Source organism: Chamaea fasciata, unplaced genomic scaffold (genome assembly GCF_029207755.1).
Source record: "Chamaea fasciata isolate MVZ Bird 193981 ecotype frontalis unplaced genomic scaffold, bChaFas1.0.hap1 SCAF_1, whole genome shotgun sequence".
Taxonomy (NCBI): Eukaryota; Metazoa; Chordata; class Aves; order Passeriformes; family Sylviidae; genus Chamaea; species Chamaea fasciata.
Window position 1 is genome coordinate 73063346 of NW_027094086.1, and position 21427 is coordinate 73084772.

At 39.6% G+C, this 21427-nt stretch overlaps 1 protein-coding gene across 5 annotated transcripts in view; it reads right to left on the reverse strand.

The window, feature by feature from the left end:
• CTNND2 (catenin delta 2) overlaps window positions 1-21427 on the reverse strand; it is a 640488-nt gene that overhangs the window by 284535 nt on the left and 334526 nt on the right. For all 5 annotated transcript variants that reach the window (XM_066186189.1, XM_066186180.1, XM_066186212.1 and 2 more), the window contains 2 exons: window positions 20923-20957; window positions 20251-20367 (listed from right to left, as the gene is read on the reverse strand). In XM_066186189.1, coding sequence (XP_066042286.1) covers window positions 20251-20367; window positions 20923-20957 — 152 coding nt within the window. The remainder of the gene's footprint in view (window positions 1-20250; window positions 20368-20922; window positions 20958-21427) is intronic.

Here is a 21427-nt window from a genome sequence, read left to right on the forward strand (position 1 = left end):
TTGAATTTTCACTGAGAATTTTTCTGTGATCAAGTGATGAACAAGATCAAGTTCAGAAATTTCACAAAAGCATAACTTTCCCATGAGAAGCAAAAGTTGCAAGAAGAAAGCAATTTTTGTGCATGAAAGTGTTTGTACTCATTCTGAAAGTAATTATGCTGTGACATTTCTAAAGCTTAAATAATGATTAAACTATCACATGCTATGAATGCAATATGTTTAAATTTTCATTGCATCTGGCTTTCAAGTGCTGCTTTCATATTACTGTGGCTCACTAGGGGATTTACATTGCCAGCTAGAAACACATACATGGGTTCCCTGCACCATTTAGTTTAAACACTTCCATGCACTTAAAGAAACTTATCCAACCCCTTGAAAAAAAAAGAATGTAAAAAGTTTGGCACACATAGTTTGAAGTTCACTAAAATATTGGTTTTATTTAGCAGTTTTTATTTTGTACCTTAACAAGCAGTAATGAACAAAATAAAACGTACATACATTTCAATAATTACAAAGTAGTTTGAGAGAGACAGATACTTAAAATAAGCCTAGAATTTTAAATAAGCCCAAGCAACTGTAGAATAGAATAGTGGCTGCTTACCTGTAAATAGCAAAGCCCTAAATCAAGCATACAAACTAGAAGATACATTTGAGATCAATCAATGTGACCATGAAAAAACATGACTTCATTTTTCAGGGTCTACAAGCAGTCCTGCCTTGTCTGATAGGGAAAAGATGGATTGCCTTTCTCATTAACATTCTTGAGATTTCAACATAAAGGTAAAACCAAACCTTCTGAAGAGCCTGCAGCTCGCTCAGAAGTTTGTGTCTTGTACATTGATGGCTCTTGACAATAGCCTACCATTTCTTCCAGGCTAGAATTTAAACTCTGTTATGTTGGTATAAGAAAGCATTCATCCAACTGTTTTTCATTTGCTTTCAAAAGAGTTAAGGCAGCTGGAAATTCTCCATTTTCACCTATGCACTGGAAATCACTAGTTAACTGCTAGCACAATTCAGTCTTAGTGGTTCCCTTAATGAGACATAATTCCTGCAATTTACAACAAACACTTCAGGTTTCATAAGATTTAGTGTAGCAGATATCAATGATCTGTAGTATTGTTTTAAAATGTTGTACTATGTTTGGTTTCTGTTTGAGGGTATGGGGAAGATATAATGTTTTATACATGTTTCACCTTATGTTTTCACCATTGCATAAAAAAAAAAAAAATTCCTTGTGAAAGAATATTGATGTTGGATTATTCAGGGTTGATAGTACCAATTTTTCACTGATTCAGTTTGTGCTGCTCTCCTCTTTTATCAAAATAGTAGACATAAGAGGGAAAATTCAGTAAACTAAGTCAGAGCCATCATACTTCAAGAGACCACTGTGGACTGACTTCAAATGATGGAGCAGGGTAGAGCAATCAACTCTTTACCTTGTCTCCAGTTTGGAGGACAGGTACTGCAGACAATGCCTTCCTCTTCCTCTTAACCTTGAGCAGAGCAGTGTGCAAGCCTCCTTGCATTGCTCACCTTGGCCTCTGTAACCCAGCTCAGAAAGGAGCTGGAAGGAGAGGGAGAGGGTGGTGTCTTGCTTGGGACACGAAGTGCACTTAAGTGGGGAAAAGCTGCTGGAACACAGAGAACACCAGGCAAGAAGAGAACAGATGTAAATGGAGGATATGCTTACATAAGGGAGCCAACCCACAAAGAAACTTCAGAGGTGATGGAGAGCAGAGGACTTTTCTAGGAATCAGAGAAGGGAAACAGGAATTTCTTTTGTGGTTTGGAGGCCAGGTGCTGGAAGGCATGACAGGGTTAGAGGAAACTGATTCTCCCATTCAGGCAGTGAGGAGAGGGAGCTTACTGTGAAGCCCTTTCCCTTAGTTTATATTACCCACCTCTCTGACTGGCAGCTATGCTGGTTATTATATGGTTATTATTTTTTGTATTTCAAAACTTACCAGTTTAAGAGATGGAGGACCTGAAAGTACCTTGCACAGTTACTTCAAGCCGAATGGGGAGGAGGAGCAGAAGCAGTGCTCTCTTACTAAAGAGAGCAGCACTGAAGCCCACACTTGCCACCTTACCACCACACTGCATTGGACAAAACAGTTTGCCATTGCACTGACCAGCATGATTCTTGGCATTGAGAACACTGCATGAGGCCACCAGTGCAACCCGGAGAGCTCCAGGCTCCAGACAAACCACAGCAGAGGAGAGCTTCCACAGCATCTGCCTGCTTCTGCCAAGGGGGAGCTGGGGGGAGTGGGAGGCCAGGGTTGCAGGGTGAGCCCCGTGGCGCAGCTGAGGCTGTGCCCCTTGGCCTGGGAGGGACAGGGATCTGCACTGGCAGGATTCCTCCAGGGCCACTGCTTTTCCTTCTGAAAATACAACACAATGCTGCAATAAGGTGCGGTGTAGCTATTTAAAAACCAAACTAAGGAAGTGAGTGGTCTTAAATGATGAGACTATTATTAATTCAAGGACGTCACACTAAGGGTTGATTACGGGAAGCAAAGTGACGCAAAGAGTCCAGGCTACAATTATCATTCATGGCTGGGTCAAAAGTGAGGAAAAAATAAAATTATGAAAACATTTGTCTTTTTAATTTTCAAGAACAATATTTTCTTTGAAAATAAAATATTTTGCCTGTCATTTCTGCTCTCTTCAGACCATGTCCTCTTGCTTCTTATGTCATTCAGGGTAAAAAAAAAAAAAAAAAAAACCCAGAAAAAAACCAAGGAAACAAAATCACAACCTAAAAATTTAATTTTTAATTTATTTTTTAATAAATTATTCTTGAATGGTAAGTGCAAGCAAAAATATTTTAAATAGCAGAACAGAAAATTGCTAGGATACTTTCCAGTACCTGTTTATACTGTTCTAGCTAAAAAACCAAATGAAACCAAAACCAACAAAGACCCAAGTGCATCAACACAATACTGAATTTTGATTCAATGAACAGCCATTAATACTGACTGAGGCTTCAGTGAGAGATTACAAAAAATAGGCATCAGCACCAACAGTAGTTGAAAAGACAGGAATCTTGTTTAGCAATCAGAGCTGATGCGTCAGCAAATGTTTTCTTCCCTTCCACCTGAGGGTAAGAACTTGTCTAGTGACCACACAAGTAGCAGAGATCATCTGAAGCATAGCCCATGGTGGTGATAAGCAGAAGAGTATCTCATATAAAAAAGCCAGTAGGAACTTGGGCTCCAAGGAGCTTACCAGTGTCAGAACATAAGCAATTTTCAAAGCGCTGAGAGACTGTTTCAGTGCACGGACACTGATTAGAGATGGGGGCAATGAAGCTCATCCTATTAAATTTGCAGTATTTGTAATACTACCAGATCACGAGTGATATTTTAAAAACAAACACATGATGGAATCGTAGAATTGTTAAGGCTGAAAAGACCTCCAGGATGATTGAGTGCAACCTTTGACTGAACACTTCTTTGTCAACTAAACCAGAGAACTAAGTGTTACTTAGTCATTTCTTGAACACTTCCAGAGATGGTGACTCCACCATCTCCCTGGGAAGCTTCTTCCAATGCTTAACCACCCTTTCAATGAAAAAAATTCTTCCTGATGTCCAACCTGAACCTCACCTGGTGCAGTTTGAGGCCATTTCCTCTTGTCCTGTTGTTGGTTGCCTGGGAGAAGAGCCCGACCTGCACCTGGCTACAGCCTCCTTTCAGGCAGTTGTAGAGAGCCATAAGGTCTCCCCCGAGCCTTTCTTTCTCCAGGCTAAACACCTCCAACTCCCCAAGCTGCTCCTCTTAAGACTTGTGCTCCTCCAGACTCTTCACCACCTCTGCTGCCCTTCTCTGGACATGCTCCAGCACCTCAATGTCTTTCTTGCATGGAGAGATCCAAAACTGGACGCAGGATTAGAGGTGTGGCCTCACCATTGCTGAGTACAGGGGGATGATCACTGCCCTGGTCTTGCTGGCCACACTACTGCTGGTCCAGACCAGGATGCCATTGACCACTTGGACACTCTCCTGGATCGTGTTCAGCCAGCTGTCACCCAGCACCCCTATGTCCTCTTCCACTGGGCAGCTTTCCAGCCACTCTTCCCCCAGCCTGTAGAGCTGCATGAGGCTGTTTTGGCTGAAGAGCAGGACTCGGCACTTCACCTTGTAGAACCTCATGCAGCTGGCCTCAGCACATACATCCAGCCTGCCCAGATCCCTCTGCAGAGCTTGCCTACCCTCCAGCAGATTAACACTTGTGCACAACTTATTGTCAGCCATGAACTTGCTGAGGGTACACTCCATCCCCTTGTTCAGATTGTTGATAAAGATATTAAATAGGACTTGCTCCAATCCTGGTGACAATTGACTGGCCACCAACCGAATGCAGCAACATTCACCACCACTCTTTAGGTCTGGGCATTGTTCCAGTTTTGAACCCAGGGAAGAGTGCACCAGTCCAAGCCATAGGCTGCCAGTTTTTCCAGCAGAATGTTGTGGGAGAGAGTATCAAAAGCTTTACTGAAGTCCGGATAGATTAAATCCACAGTCTTTCCCTCATCCTCAAGGCAGGCCACCTGGTCTGGTATGTGCCATGTGATCACACTCAGGATAATCTGTTCCATAATCTTCCCCAGCACCAAGGTTGGGTTGACAGCCCAGTACTTCCTTCTTCCAACACTTCTTGTAGGCAGGCATCACATCTGCCAGCGTGCTGTTGTCTGTGACCTCCTTGGTCAACCACCATGATAACTGATGATAAATGCTGGAGAGTGGCTTGGTGAGCTCTTCTGCCAGCTCCCTCAGCACCCTCTGGTGAATCTCATCCCGTCCCATGTAGACTTGGGAGTGTCTAAGTGGCACAGTAGGTTACTCGTTACTTCTTCCTGCATTGCAGGAGGTCTGTTCCTCTCCCCATGCCTGCCTACCAGCTCAGGATTCTGGTTGTCCTGAGGGTAACTGGCCTTTCTGATAAAGGCTGAGGCAAAGAAGGCATTAAAGACTTCAGCCTTTTTTTCATTCTTGGTGGCAATGTTCCCCCTCCTTCCCAAATCCAATAATGGATGGAGATTTTCCTTGGCCCTCCTTTTGTTGTTAATGGACTTATAGAAACACATTTTATTATCTTTCACAGCAGTTGACAGATTGAGTTCTAGCTGAGCTATTGCCTTTCTCATTTTCTCTCTGCATGACCAAATGACATCTTTGTAGTCTTCCTGAGTTGCCTACCCCTTCTTCCAAAGGTCACAAACTCTCCTTTTCCCTCTGAGTTCCAGCAAAAGCTCCCTCTTCAGCCAGGCAACCCTTCTTCCCTATCAGCTCATCTTTTGCGATATAGGGATGGCCTACTCCTGTGCCATTAAGACTGCCTTCTTAAAGTGTGCCAGCCTTGCTGGACCCCTTTTTTCTTAAGGACAGTTTCCCAAGGGAAAGTCTGATAAGATTTAAATACAATCACTATTTGTGATACATATTTAAGCTACAGGAGAGCAAGTTAAGTTTGCAGGAGTGTGGATTAACTCCATTACATACTCAGAGATCTTTATATTTTTTCTGTCTCACATTGTAGCACCATTGCTGTGTCACAAAACTAAATACTCAGATGAATGTGGGCTTCTTGTAAAGGAGGAACTCCCAAAAAGAAACAACAGAAATTGCTCTCTTGGGGATATCACTGACAATCTATCCCTGGTGTCTGGCTGTCAAACATCTGAAGAGTTGCTCCTCTTTCCTAATCCTTAGACCACAGTATCTTAGGGAATACTTGAAACATTTTAGCATCACAATATCTAACAATTCAAGATAATACTATAGCAATAGTATGCTAAATCTTCAAAACAAGCAAAACAAATAAAAAGGCTGAATTATGAAACAGGATGAATGTATTACACTACTGAGCAGAATTTACTGTGGAACAAGTATTCAATCACACATTATCTGGTAGTTGTTCCATTATAACATAAATATCAGATAATGACAAATTACATACAACGCTATATTATTGCAAGATAAGGGTATGATTAATTCAGTATTCCAAATCCATGCAATAATTACCTCTGAATTGGCTAAAATAATTACAGTACAAAGAACAGAAACATCTACCTAGTTGTCCTCCATGAGGTAATAATTGCATGTTTGTTACCTGCGTTTTTCATATGAAGTTACAAACAAAAATAGAAGGCAAGTGGAAGGAGAAGGGTTTTTTCCCTTCTCCTTGAGATTTAAAGTCAGTTGGCTTTCCATCTGCTTTTCCAAGTAAGTAGTAAAGTGTAGCACTACTATTGTGCTATACATCTCCATTTGGTCGGTCATCTATTACAATGCCAGTTCTAATTGACAAAGGAAATAGACCAAAACGTGCTCGAACGACCATTTAATTAGCTCCCATACCAATTATAAACCACACTTCACTCACCTTCGATCAACTGACAAAAGTAGTAACGATAAATTATAGAGTAAGTGTAAATAAAGTGTTTTTAATTAGTGTAATTAATCACTTCACACATTCTTCAACCTGCTTTGCTCATTTGGACAACAGTTGAAAGAAAAACACTGGCAAAGCTCCTTTAATGTCCTTTAAACATTCATTTACAGAGTTAATAGGTTGAGGTGCCTCACATCCCATCGAGAGGAACTACCTCCTAACTGTTAGTATATGCCTAATTAAGGATCTCAAATACCAAAAAGTCATCACTTGTTTCTTCTGCCTCCCAGGTCATTTAGTTTGAGTGCAAAATATCGATTCCTACCCTACAACCTACTTTTTTTGTTAGTTCATTAAAGTGTCTGTACTCTGAGTAGGCTGTTGCCAACCCCTCCTAAAGCTGAGTTGTATTTGTTGCCCAGTTTTGCAAAGGAATGGATAATTTAAAAAGAGCAGCATAACAAGAGAGAGGTCTTAATGGTAACTTGCCAGTGTACTCCCACAGTATCTGACATAAGGGAAGAGGTGATGATAGTTAATGACAAGGTGGACAGACCTATTCCTGGTGGTACTAAATTCTTTGGCATCTCACTATTACATACTGTATTCCAAGTCTGCTCCCAGAATTAAGCTGCTCCATCTGGAATGAGGAGTAAACTTTCCCTCCAAATCAGAAGAGTAAGGAACACTTATCTGTCTGTTTTAACCCCCTCTGTTGCACTATGTCCTATTTTTGAGGTCATCTGAAACATTCTTTAAAGAAACTCTCTCTTGCCAAAATGATTTAGGATGGTTTTAGAAAGTGGAGGAATTGAGTAAGCAGAAGGGAGGCCCTGCAAGTACCCCAGAGGGTGAAAAGAAGCAGTGACAATGCCACATAGGTACAAACCTCCTCCATTTTCTAGTCTCCAGGGAAGTTGTGAGAAATGCAAGGCGAGACTAGCACCGGGCAATGGGGAAAGTCCTTGGGAACTAGATGATGGAACTTTGTGGCAATCATAAAAAGAAGACATTTTCTTAATTACAGACAGACAAGGGAGAGATTAAACCAAGGCAAAAATTAAGATCTGCAGTTGAAAACACAACTTGTCAGCTGAAATTGGTCAAACAGATTCTATAGGCAAAGAAGGGTTTTCAAGGCACCCGTTAGTCTGACCTCAAACAGAAGAAAACAAGCAGCTCTCCTATAACAACAGCAATAAGCATGGCACCCCATTCTCCCTCCAAATCCTAGACTAGAACTAGAATATGTCTAGGAAAACATTTCAATATCTACCTTCTAGGAGATATTAAATATTAAATATATCAGTAGCTTTGTATTACAAGAAAAAATGCCAAGGTTGCAATCTAGCAAAGAGATTCCATATCCTAGGAATGAAGAAAGTTGAAGGGCAAAAAAAGGCAGGGGGAGGGGAGGAGGGAGGACACCAACTGCATATTCAAAATGAAGAAATAAATGGTAATACTTTAAATGCCTAATCACAAGCAGCTCCCTTGTTATGAACCAAACACATCTCTTTAGATGAGAGGCAGTAATTCTTAAATGAGTACACTGAAAACAAAGTTGTTTTACAAAAAAGGAAAGTAATTTATATGCAATGCCATGCTCTACCAGCATTAAGAGGGCTATGTTCTACCTACAAATACAGAAAAGGGCTTTAGTACTGCTGTAGAATGTATTCTTAGCACTGGAAAATAGGGTTTTGTGGAATGCATTCACAACTGTGGAATAAGTTCATTTTCATCCAAGAATTCTATAAATGATATATATCTGGAGAAATGATGCAAAAACTAGACTGATACAATTATATAAGTGAACAATACAAGGATATCCCTTCTAACTCTCCTTCTGACCTAATTACTACTGGAAAGAAAGATGAACACTTTATTTCAAGAGTAAGTGAACTGGAAATAGAAACTTAGTTTCATTAGATGCTGATTATCTTATGCTTTTTACACAAGGTAATGCTTCTGCCAGTACTGTAAGAAGAAAACTGAGGCATCTTCTAGGATTTGAAATAATAAATCCCTACTCCAAGGGATAGCAAAGCACCATAAATGGCCACAAGAAGTAGTAGAAAAATATAAGACTTGAAGGGCATAGAGAAAAGTTTGCATTTCATCCCAACAGTAAATATTTCTTTTTTGATTCCTGGAAGATTTTTTTTTTTAACCTCATGGAATAAGGTAACACAGCAAAGCCTAAGTAATCCTGCCATAATAGGGTAACTTCAGTGTTAACTACTCAGATAGTGTATATTTTGCTTTTTATACCATATCATGCATAGCATTACTCCAGATGTTTGTATGAAATGTAAAACCAGCCAAATCTTCTTCCATAAGAAATACTGGTTAATGTTTGACAGCAGGACAAATCTGGAATTCCATAACTAATGAGAGAAATTACTGAAAATGCTGGAGACCAGGGCTGAAATACAGGAACTGAGCAAGAATGGATCTATACATATTTAAGCTCAGAATACAGAAGCTGGCCTTGTCTTTGTTTTCTTTCTGTTTGTTTGGGTTTTTTTGTTTTTTTTTTTTTTTTAATAGAAAATCCATCCTCAACTGAGTTTAAAGCCAAGGATAACCCTACTAATGCAAGCTTTTAATTAAAACAATTTTTTTTCCGGTAGAAGATTAATCATTTTATGAAATTACTTGTTAAACCCTGCAGGTATCAAAATCAGATAGTCTCTGAACAAGATAATTTATCTTTGGCCATTAGGACAATAAGCTTTATTGGAGCAATAGATAGACACAACCTCGGAACAAGATGGGCAGGAAGAACAATAACTAAATTACATTTCTGCATTACAGAAGACAGAGGAAAAATAGTATCCTCAAGCTTTTCTGATGCTGCTTCTGTGAAACTTTGCAACACTAGGAGTGGTAGAACATTTCAGTGTAACAGAAGTTTGCCCTCTATTAAAATATCACTGTGGAAGCACAGGAGAACTATACCTAAGTGGGGCTCCTTATTTGGATTAAATACATTTGTGAATGTGAGCAGAAGAGGAAATTTGCTTACTGGAGGAGGCACTGCACCTTGCAACATAGACAGGAAGCTCCGACTCAAAAGGAACTGCCATGTTTCCATTTGAGAAACACTGGGGTTTGGCATTAAAAATTGTGATTTTTAATTTGTGTTTTCATTATGAGTCTCCCATTTTTAAAGGAATAACTACATTTAAAATAGTGTGTGGGCTTTGTTTACAGAAAAAGAAGGGCCAACTAAGTTGAGAACATATTTTGCATTATTAAACCCTAATTTTTAAAGTGTTTTATACCTGTTAAAACCAGCTGTGAACATCAAGTGTTTCTACTCATCCTCTGTGCCTAGCGCAGCCTAAAATTGCTATCAATAGTACTAAACTAATGTGTTCCCTTTTTATTACTAGGAAATAAAATCAGATGTTTATAGACATCACACAAATATGATGCACATGGAAGCTGAATGCATTATCAGGAAAAAAAAAATCAAACAGACAAATCTCTGATAGACCTAAATTAGACTGCTGAAGGAAAAAAAAAGTGCCCAACAGCTTCTGATTATAAAAGCCTATAAAACCCCTCACAGATATATGGATCTAATACAAAAGACATCAGCAGATCTATTATGCTATTATATTGTTCTATGAACTTAACTACTTGCACAGAACAGGTTTCCTCTTCTCGTGCAAAGTAGAACTTCATTTTTTTCCAGACCTTTGATAGGCTTAAATCCTGAATCTTTTCTGTCCACAAAGGAAAATGACTATTTGGTCTCTGAGGTGAGCCAGTTCAGAATGTGTTTAGCTCTGCCTCAGAAGTCAATTAAAAAGTAAGTCAAAAAGGTCAAAATTTTATTACAATCTTTTTCATCTGCCAAAACCTACTCTGCCATAAACCAGAAAGTATATCCTTCTGCTTTCTCTCTCTGTGTCCACACAAATGTGAACCACTCTCTGTTCTCACAACATCCTGAGAAAATGCATTTCTCCATTTATAAGGCCAGAATGGAAAAAATGGAAGCAGTTCCCTAATCTGCATTACCCCAGAAGTCACAAAAATCCTACTTGATTGAGAGCTGTGTAAACTGCATGTAGCACAACAGAAATCAACCCCAAATCCATACCTGCCAAAATTTTCTCTTCCACATACATCATTTTACATAGGCTAACAAGCCAACTACCTCTTTTTCCAAGGCTGCATCTCCACAGTGCTTATGCTCACAAGCTGGCATCGGCAGATCCCAGAATGATGTGGCTCTTGGCACTCCTGACTGTGCCGAGTGTGCAGGCACTGGCACTGCCACTGAGGCAGGAGTAGGGTGAGTGGTTTATCAGTCTGTCGTGGGGATGTGGGTACATTTGTTTCCTGGCCCGTACCGCAGGCACAATATTTACTGATGTTCTTTTGCGCTGCAGGTTTGGATGCCAAAAGCCTTTCTTTGTTCTGCTCCTACAGATGCTGCTATAAGTCACTGTCATCTCCTAACGAGTTTCAATAGCTGCTTCCTGCGGTGGATGAGGGAACACCTGGTTGCCTGTAAAGGATTTGTGTTTGACATAGACTAAGCATTACAAGTTGATCATTACCTCCTATCCATCTTTGATATCGCTACTAATTGTTCCTGCTGTCCTGGTGTTGACTCTCATCTTTCCATTTCCCCCCTCCATGTATGTTTTATCTGCTGCTACTGCTTTTTTTTTTTTTTTTTTTTAAACTATTTTGTACTGCAGTACTAAAGCTAGATTGTGAGGGGTTGTTTTCCTTAGGCATGGATTTTAAATCAGTTTCACAGCATTAAATGACACCAGATACCCAAATCAGATTGATCACAGGACAAGTTCAGAGATACGAAATAATATTGTGATATCAGTAGAAATTTATATATACAAAACATGTTTCATCTCGCAGATATAAGTAAACTCCAAGAAAATCCATGTTACAGATCACAGCACATTGACAGAAAAATTCAGTCTGCAGGCTGCTGTACAGAAATTGAGGGAAATTAGAAATTTCTTATTTGCAATGTTCTCATAGTGTTACCTCTGGACCCCCAACATGACACAACAATGCGCAATCTAGGTTTGCTTCTAGTTAATGGAAAAGCATGTGAAAAGTCAGGGTAGCAAGTTCACTTATATGTAGAAAATGTGTGTGAGTTTTGGGGGTTTTATGGATTTTTTTTGTCTCTGAGGATGAATGATCATCTGTTTTGAGAACAAGCACTGAGGCTTTATTGCATGCTTTGTAATAAATGATAAAAGAAAAGATAAAGGAAGAAGATAAAAGAAAAGATGGGAATTGAAACAAGAAAGGACGCAAAGGACAAGGATGTGGAAAGACTGAAATGGGTGGTTTAGGGAAAGATGGGGCACTAAGAAAAGGCAAGAGAGCACAGGAAGGGACAAGGCTGGATATTAAGATGGTGTGAGTGTCTCCAGCTGAAGAACTTCCTGAGGAGAGGAAATTGCAAGAGGCAGCCTGCAGAAGTTTAGGTCCAACAATAAGGGCATGTACTGGGCCATCAGTTTTGAACAGCACTTCTGCCAGCGGCTTCTAGTGCTTTCCCCCTAGAAGGCTATAAACTCACCCAGGCACCTACCAGTCTACAGAAGGGCTGCAGAAGAACTGAGACAATTGAGGCCTTTTACAGGAGGGTGCCTGCAGCAACTTCTGTGCCACCCCTGAAGAAACCAGAGAAAACATGAACTGCTTCCCTGAACGCTGATGGTTTCCTGCTTGCAAGAGCCACACATGCACTTGAAGACAGGCAGCAATCCAAAGACTAATCAGATCAGCTGGACCTGAGTCCATCCTGAAGTAGATACCAAAGTCTGTCAGGAATCCTGGTAGTGAAAGCCCATGCTGTGACCCTCCTCCTAAGTTTAGTCTCCTGCCTGCTTAAGGGAAGTGGCCAAAAAGGAAAACTTCACTCATGCTCTTAAAGTAAGAACACTTGACATGAATTTACCAGGATGTGATATGTCACATTATACCTGTGATAAGTGCCTGTTATGCCCTCCTGATACCCAGAAGGGCAAAGGTGATAGAGTACTGCATGACAAGTGTTTGAGCTGCATCTCTTCTTGGTGCTATTCTCAACGCCTTTGAGGTCTGCCTGTGACAGAGAATGAAAACAATAGAGTCCAAGCTTAGGATGCTTAGTACTGATGGAGCATTTCCTGAAGCAGCACTGGCTGTAAACATTGATGCTGATACATAAGAGCTGGCTCTCAGCAGCACTAGAGCTGGCCTCATTTCATCAAATCCTAATGTCTTAGTGAGGTGTAGCAATGAATCTACAGAAGCTTTTCATGGTCAGCTATTTTGTAAAGACATTCATCTCCTGCTGAGGATTGCCCCTGAAATGCAGGTCTCTGTTTGTGATCAGCCAGTGGCTATTGCAATGTTAAATGACTTAACAGTTATTTCATGCTCACTCTTAGGGTGACTAGGGCCAGAAAGAGGAGATGGGTAAAGGAAACAACATCTTATCCCCATGTCTAAGAAATTTACATATTTAACAACTACTTCAAAAGACTGAATTTGACTCACAGTTGAGACGATTCCTTTACAACTTTCTCTGTGAGAACATACAATGAACAACTGTGAAACCACCCTTTGAAAAGTAGTGTCCCTCTTTCAGAGATTTACTCCATTACAAATTGGGCAAAGATGACTTTAAAACCCCAAAGTTTTGAAGCAAAAGTTGGCCAAAGGCTTGTTTTAGAAGAGATGAATGGAGTAAAGAGAGGCACCCAGAATCTCCAATCATAAATATTTAGTCTAAATATATTACAATACTGACAGAAGTTTCCGCAATAAATCAACATTTCCTCAGACTTCACACTCTGAGAGATTTATCTGGAGCTATGAACTGTTGACTCAGACACTGCCAGGTTTGCATTAATGCAGCAGACAGAAAGATGGTGTACCCTGTGTTAGGCACTTATGCCACTTGTACTCTGAACACTCTGATCCTGAAATGGCCGAGGGGGATGCACACTTCCTAGGGGTTTTTTAGCTTGGAAACATACTCAGCATGATTTTATTAGTGCGTATGTTTACCAGGAGATCCCACAGGAACACCTCCTTTGTGTGCACAAAGAATAACTAAGCTGGATTGCCCTGGTTCTCAGAGCAGATAATGAAATAGAAATAACTTCATTTATCAAAAAACTGAGAGGGCCACTGTTGCCAAATTTCATCTCATTGAGCATGTCCAGCCATCTGACAGGTGGCAATTTCACAAAGCAAGAGCTGTGGGATGGAAAACACATAAACACACATCCTTTTACACTTTCATTGTGTAAATAGTGCCTTTTTGTTTCTATCTATTTTCAATATATGTGATAAAAGCAGCTGATAAAGGCTGAAAATCATACAGGTTGAACAAGGGGTGTTTTTTTCAAGCTGAGACATCTGCTTTCCCACTGGGTAAGGAAGATCTCTGTCATTACAAAAAATTGCTGAAACAAAAGTGAATTAAGAGAATAAAGTGACAATTTAGCCTACCTCATAATTAGACAGGGGTTTTAAGTGAAATCCACATCTGTCTAATGCAACATCTGTATATAATTTCATGTGATAAAATATTCTTGTAATGTAATTTATTCTTCAGAGGCAAAAAAGCCCAGAATCTAAATAGTACTGCTACCTATTTGTGCTGCATTTGGGGCAAATAGTTTCAAATGACTGAAGGAGTAAATATATTGTGGGATTGAGACCAGAGTGATAAATCATGCTTTTTCTTCCCCAGAAGAACCTGGACATCCTTAATTGCCTGCATTTCTGTCAATATGTAGCATCTGTGAAGTGCATTATGAAATGGCCGTAGCCAAGAAGATGATATTATAAAGTCTGCATCGTATTCATTCCCTTATCACTGTTCTGGATTCTGCAATTAATCCTGAGCACCAGGACAACAGGGTCACAGACATAAATAAAAAATATATATCCAGAAAATGTGGGGGAAAAAAATTCATCTGGAGTACTGGCAGTGTTGTGTGGGGAAAAACTGCAATCCTAATAGAAAACACTTGTTCTGAAAAAAAAAATAAAGTTAAAAACTGAAATTAAAGAAGAGCATTTACAATTATCAAGACAATTGGGAGAACTATCCAGAAAGTTTTCTGATCCATGTCATCAAGAGCTCTGTTCCTACAGTTTGTGCCGTTGATTTAGAGAGCAAACAAGGAAAGTTGCCACATGAAGTGATAAAGCAAGTGAAAAATAATGAAATTATTCTGTTTCAGTTAGAAACATAAACACTAAAAGGTCTGTAAATCTGCCCCATAATCCTTTAAAGACCAGTCTTATGGTCATTTTGTGGAGGCTGAAGCAAAGGAAAAAGTGTGGAAAACTAAAAACAGATACCTTAAATTAAAAGTAGAGACTTCTGTATTAGCAGACATCTGATCCTGTGGTTTAAGTTAGGAAAGTGCCAATGGATTTGCTCAGTAATCTTAGAAGTCTTCGAACCCTCCTTTTGCTAATGCCATGACAGAAGAAAAAACCACTGCCTGTCTCCACTGCTGTAGATTGTAAGGATGCAGCATATTCTGTAAAGACTCCGTGAGCTTCAGCTAATTATCTCAGGAATTGTTTTGACGACAGTGTCATGTCAGTCCTCTATTGTGGCATGCTAATGACCCACAGGAATAGGGGGACAGACAGAGAAACTAATACAACGGAAAGAAATACAGAACCAACTTTTCCTCTTGTTCCACTTTTACCTTACACTACCCATCTGTAAATTTACAAACATCATCAGGAAAAGGTTGTTTGGTCTTAACAACTGCTTAGAGGACTCCAGTTTCTCTGTCACAGAGGATGGACATCTGGGGGCCTCAGGCAGTTCATCAGGACCTTTCCCACTAATCTGCAGGCCAGACTGCAACCTTATCAAACCTTAAAGACAAATGTCCTCAGCAACCAATCTTCTCAAGTCAGACAGCTGTATATCTGTTTTTATTCTCCTTCCTTCCATGCAGCTTTCCACCTTTTCAATTGTTCTTACATATAATGTGAATGGAAAAAAGGGAAAAAAAAAAAAAAGGAGACAAAAACAAAAGAGGAGGTGCATTGACTAGGTAGTAAAATGAATGGATCTGAAGTAGCTGTGTGATTTTGAAACAGTGGTGCAGTGATGGGAAGCGGAGGAAATAATGTCTTGCTTCTTTTATCCTGCATTTTCCCAAGATTTCTAGTCAGAAATATTAATTTTTCATCTCCACAGTGCATACTTAGCCCTCACAAAATTATTTTCATGTGCCTTTCCTCACTAAATTAAACCATTCTGCCATGAAAATACTTTTCCTGAGCTACACTGACTGTTCAGTACTGCTGTGTCTCCTGAAACATCCCTAATGTTATCTCTGTCCTGAACTAAATTTCATTCCCCTGCATGTTTCCTCGCCCAGTGATTTCAGGTCCTGCACTTACTGTGCATTCCCATCCCTCTTCCATGACTCGTTTCCAGCATCTTTTATGTGATTACATTGGCTCTCACACATCTGGTCTTTTCCCTGACCCTATTTAAGGTGACAGTTACTTATCTTCATTTGTGCAAAATCAGTACTTTTGAGTTCCCATTAGAAAAAGGTAATGGCGGAAGGAAGAAATATCTTCAGAGAGGAGCAGCCAGGCAAGCTGTGTGTTACAGCAGTGTGGAGCAGGGAGGAGGAGGGATTAACTACCCTCAGGGTGACCCTGAGGGTCCAGGTTGGCCCCTGGACCCACTGTAGCTAATGGCTACTGACACTAGCAGCAGCCTGTATGTGCCCTCCCTCGGGGACTGCGGGGATGTGTGGACCACTGCTGTTCTGCTGATGATCCCCAGGAATGCTCAGGACAGGCTGAACGCCCCTCTGAGGCCACAAAACCATGACAGGTTTGATGTAAACTGGAGTGACATAGTCTTGACAGATCTAGAGCTACACAGAGATAATGAGAAATCACTGCAGGATAGGGAACTGGACCACGGAGATGCAGGCTCAGGACTCCAGTCAGATGCAGTTTCTTGCATAGTTGTGGAAGTTTCCTGACTTTTTGTCTGTTGGTTGTACTGGGAAGCACATGGTTTGAGGAAGACAACTTACCCTGAGTTGGGACAGAAGAAAGAGATGGGCAACACTACAGGTGTTCTTCTTGGTTGCATGTAACTTTGTCCCAGGGTTAGCTCCACCACAGGAAGCTTGTATGAGAGCTTGAAGAAGTTACGAATCTGCCTGTCTGATAATAATGTCTTTAAAACCAATGATCACTATGCTTTAATTTCACCAAATCAATAAGTTTAATATACTTAAGGTCTTTTACATTTGCTGATTCACACTCAGTAAAGATAATGAGAGAGCATCTCTATTAGCAATACAGAGCCCCTCCTGTGTAAGCCCCTTTCATGTGACTTGTCCCATTAGCCTTTTTTTCATGGCTTTTATTTGCTACTAAAGGAATAGCACATGTGAAGTGATATTTGGGATTTAGAGTATTGTAACAGCTGACTGCTATGTGATGACTTTTTAAAACTAAGTCTGAGAAAATCAGAGGGCGTGAAAACAAATTGTAAAGATTCTGAGTAGAGACACACTAATCCTCTACAAAGGCAGGGCTACTGATAGATTAAGTCATTAGACTAGATGCACACAGTCCAGAAAGGAAGCTGTGGTCACATCACTGGGCAGGCTTTCATATGATGATTTTTAAAAATCTGCTTCAAACACATAGCAGGTGGGAAATGCTCTCCTCAGAGCCAGTCTCGTTACTTAAGATACAGCTTTGCAGTCAAACTGCAGAGAGGTAAACATAACTAAAATTGTCAAATTGGGAGCTCAAAGGGTTTCCTTTCCTGAATCATCACTCTTCCTCTCCTTCCTCGCCTTATGGTCAGTGCACACAATCCAAAATGGTTCAGTGTTTTTTAGTGTTTTTTACTGCATCACATCAGGTCTCCATGGAAAAATGTTCAGTACAAAAAAAAAAAAAAATCACCTTGGTGGATAATTCTACAGCACTCAACATTTACTTCAGATACATCACAAATGGTGATTTTTGGAATACCTGTAAAGTGAGACATTTATATAGATCTCATTTCCTATTTCGAGATTGAAAGGATTAAGGACTGAAGTGTCTAGGAAACACTAATACTGTGTTTGAGACATTTCAGAGTGGGCTTTAAACTTCCTTTTTGTATCATGCCTCAAATATTTGAGACTGTGCTCCCACAGTGTTCTTCCACAACTGTTTTGTTCTCAGCACACCTAACTAGGAACACCTAAAACTATGTATCAGTAGAAAATACTTTGAATGATTTCACAACTATAACATGAAAACTTTAAGACACAAAGGAGGGACACAATAAAATTTTAAGTAAATATGAGACTTTTGTTTTCATTTTGTATGTGTGTTCTAATCATTTCTCAAAGAAGTCAGAAGCACTCTCCCCTCTAATGTGCTCTTGCAATTTGAGCCTCGACTTGGGGTAAATGAGGCATGGACAGAAAATGTACAAAATAGGGCATGATAATAATCATTTCCTAATGCATTCATAAGAAATTCAAATTATACTGTACAGATGATCTTGACTTTTGTACTTTTGACTTTTAAAACACAGTAACATTTTACCTCTGATGTGTTTGTAACATTTTACTCAAAATTCAAAAAAGACCCTCAAACCAGAAAAAAAAAATCCAGTGTATGACATCCTAATTGTATTTATGAGTGATTAGCAGAGCTCCAACTGTTAGCTTTGGCATATAGATCTGGTTCTTAATTAAACCCATAAATGGCAAATAGCAATCTAGTTTTATTACAAGCTGAGCCCAGAGCAGAGGAATAAGGGCACTGTGACAAAAGTCTTTACAAATATTTCCTGACAATGCAGAAGATCAAGCTTGCAACCCTGTGGGGAAGCCTGCTCCTTTGTGAGCACGTGCATCTATCTGCCTGTTCTCTCCAAACCTATGTTTCTAAGGGACAGCTACTGTCCTGTCCCTAATGATATCACTTTTCCTTCTCTTGGCTGTCATTCTTATCACCCCGTTGTTCCCTCTCTTTGCACCTTACTTTTGCTCTCATGAACAAATCATCCAGTCAAGCAAACTCAGCTTTCAACATTCTGTATGGACCTCCTGCTTCAACAAACCTTGGTTTCTCTTCTGATGATCCTCTACAAATTCATCTCTATTGCTCCTCTCCTCCATCACTGTTTTCCATTTGCCCATGTTCTTTATTCTTGTTTCTATCTACCTGCATTTCTATTTGTGTTTTAGCTTATGGTGATACTCACCAGAAATTTCTTTAGTATTAGTTTTCTTCATGTACACAGACCTCATTCCATGTACTCTTCATCTTTCTCCACTATTTTTTTTTCTTAGTTTCCATCTCTTAAGACAGTTTCTGTCAGTTTTCCATACAAGTTGGCCCCACTCTGCCCTCAATCTCCTCAATCTATGCAGTTTCATTTTTCTATCATAGAATCACATTTTGAAGCCAGTCCTTACCATGCTAGTCTGTTTTGTTTCTCCTCACACCTAAATGAAGAAAAAAACCAAGGGCTTACATTGTTTCATCATGTTTTTCCCATTTCGTTCGGATCAAGCAACATTTTAACAGATGTCAATCGTATAGACTGTGTTCAGATTAAGTAAAACCATAACAAAAGTGTTAGTGACACTGTTGGCCCAGAAATCTTGTGCACATGAAAAATGAAAAATTTTCTGTTGTCCCAGGATTGTCAGCTTGAATTTGACAGCAATCCTTGTTTTAAAATAATGAAAAATGTTTTGACAAATTAAACTTCTGCATCCAAAGTGCAATGTCTTCCTTTTGTCACCTGATGACCACATTCTGGTGATGACTTGTCATTGTTAGAGATGCTTTGCAGAAGGTGGTTGTCACAGTTCATTAATCTTTTCAGATGAAGGGGAGATTATCTCCTTTGATATCAAGAAAGCTGAATTTGGGCAGCCACCTCCAAAGATGTGACTCAGTCAGAAGGTACTGGGGACAGGGATCAACTGAGCAAGAGGGAAGGAGATGTAGAGGAATACTAAAAAAAAAAGCCAAGCCAGTGTCAGGAGCTGCAGTGGCAAGGAAGTGAATGTGGGTGTATATTGTGGCAGATGGGTACAGAATATGAGATAGGAGCCTGAGGAAAAAGAAAGAAGACTAGGGAATTAACCTCCTTTCTCATTATCTAGTGCTACATCTGATAACAGACCAGTTAACATGCTGGAAAACAGTCTCACTGTGACTCAGGAGCACAACTGTTGGTAGACATCTGCTCTACAAACACACTGAGTGGCATGTCCCTTGTTCACTTTTGCTGTTGTTTAGCCTTGATTCACTTCCCCAGTGGCTGCTTTTTAGCCAACAATCCATCCACTCACTGCACAGTTCTGCAGACAGAATGGCTGGTAAGTGACCAGTGAGCCAACCTTGGAGAAAAGACTTCACCTTTCTGGCTACAGTTGCCATTCTGTGCATCATCTTTAAGTTCACTTATTTCTGTCTGTGTATCCAGAAGAAGAAAATTCTAGTTGTAAGGAGTTACCAGCTACCTGGCCAAGTGGTTACAATTAGACATCAGAATTCCTCACAGCCACCCAGTATGTTTCATTTCACTTTGGATAATGAAAAATTGCTGTTTGAATGTTGTTTTTATGGTGTGATGCTGAAGTTTTGAAACATGACCTTACAGTATGGTACAGCTACATTGCAATGAGAAAATATTTTCCTTAAAATGTATTTCATACACTTGTTTTTCCTCCAAAAAACTAGTGGCACTTAAAGACATGCCTTCAGTTTTATAGCATGAAATTTTGGGTTTTATAAAACATATTTCTAGCTACTTACTTTCACTGGCTGAATAGTCCTGTGGATCGAGTATCCCTGATTCCTGCAGTGATCTAATACAGGAGTCCACCAGCTCCAGACCAGTGGTGAGTTCATCTTCTATATCCTTCTGACCATCTGTAATGAAATTAACAACATAAAAATGTGAAAGAACGGCAAAAAGGTAAAGCCATATACAAGACAAAAGCTAAAACCAGTTATATGTGACTAAGCATTCAGAGCTGATGGAAGGAATGGAGGCCACACTGAAAATTGTGCCATGGATGTTCCCAGGATGTTCCCAAACAATTTTTGTTCCAAAAAATTGTTCCCAGGATGCTGGCCATACTGAAAATTGTGCCATACTTTGAAAGTGCAGCCTTCGATTAATAAAAGCAAAATGAGAATATTTAGGTCTAGTAGTAAAAAAAGCCAGAGACACATTAAGCAATGCCCCCTCTCAAAACTCTACATTTGTTTTGGTGTACTTTTTGTCAACCCTAACAACTTTTGCCAAATCTTCTCACTTTTTAAGTAGAGTTTTCACACACTGGCAATGAGAAAAACCACACAAAAATCCCAATGATAACCTCCACATACATCAATGTGCTTTTCCCCTCCATCTTTTTTAGGTAAAAATGATCCTTCTGGGAGAGAATATATATAATACATATATGTAGGTAAGTCCATTACCTTGTGTTTGCCAGTGAAACTGCTCTTCTGTTGAACTGGAAAGAGAAAGAAAAAAGTGACCATTTTTAATTAAATTGTTCTGCAGTGTGCCATGAATATTCAGATATAAATCTATTCTGAAGGAACTGATTGAAGAGAAGAACACACTTAAGAATAAAAGCATATTTAGAATGCATAATTTTATATATTTTTTGATTAATGACTTGTACAACATTCATTCAGCTGGAGGGAAGCATCTTTATTTCTTTATCAAGTAATTTGAATCATACATAGACAAATTGGCCTCTTGGTCTTGATATACAAACTACACTATTTCATAGCAAAAACATTAGCATTCTTCAGCTTTTCTGGATCCTTCCATTTGTCTGATTCTCCATGTTTATCGAGAAAATTATAAATTGCTTTCTTGTATGAATAGTTATGTGATTTCTGAAAGAAATTATGAGTATGAATCCTGGTTCTACTAATCATTATGTGCATTTTTATATTATTCAAATGTGCAGCT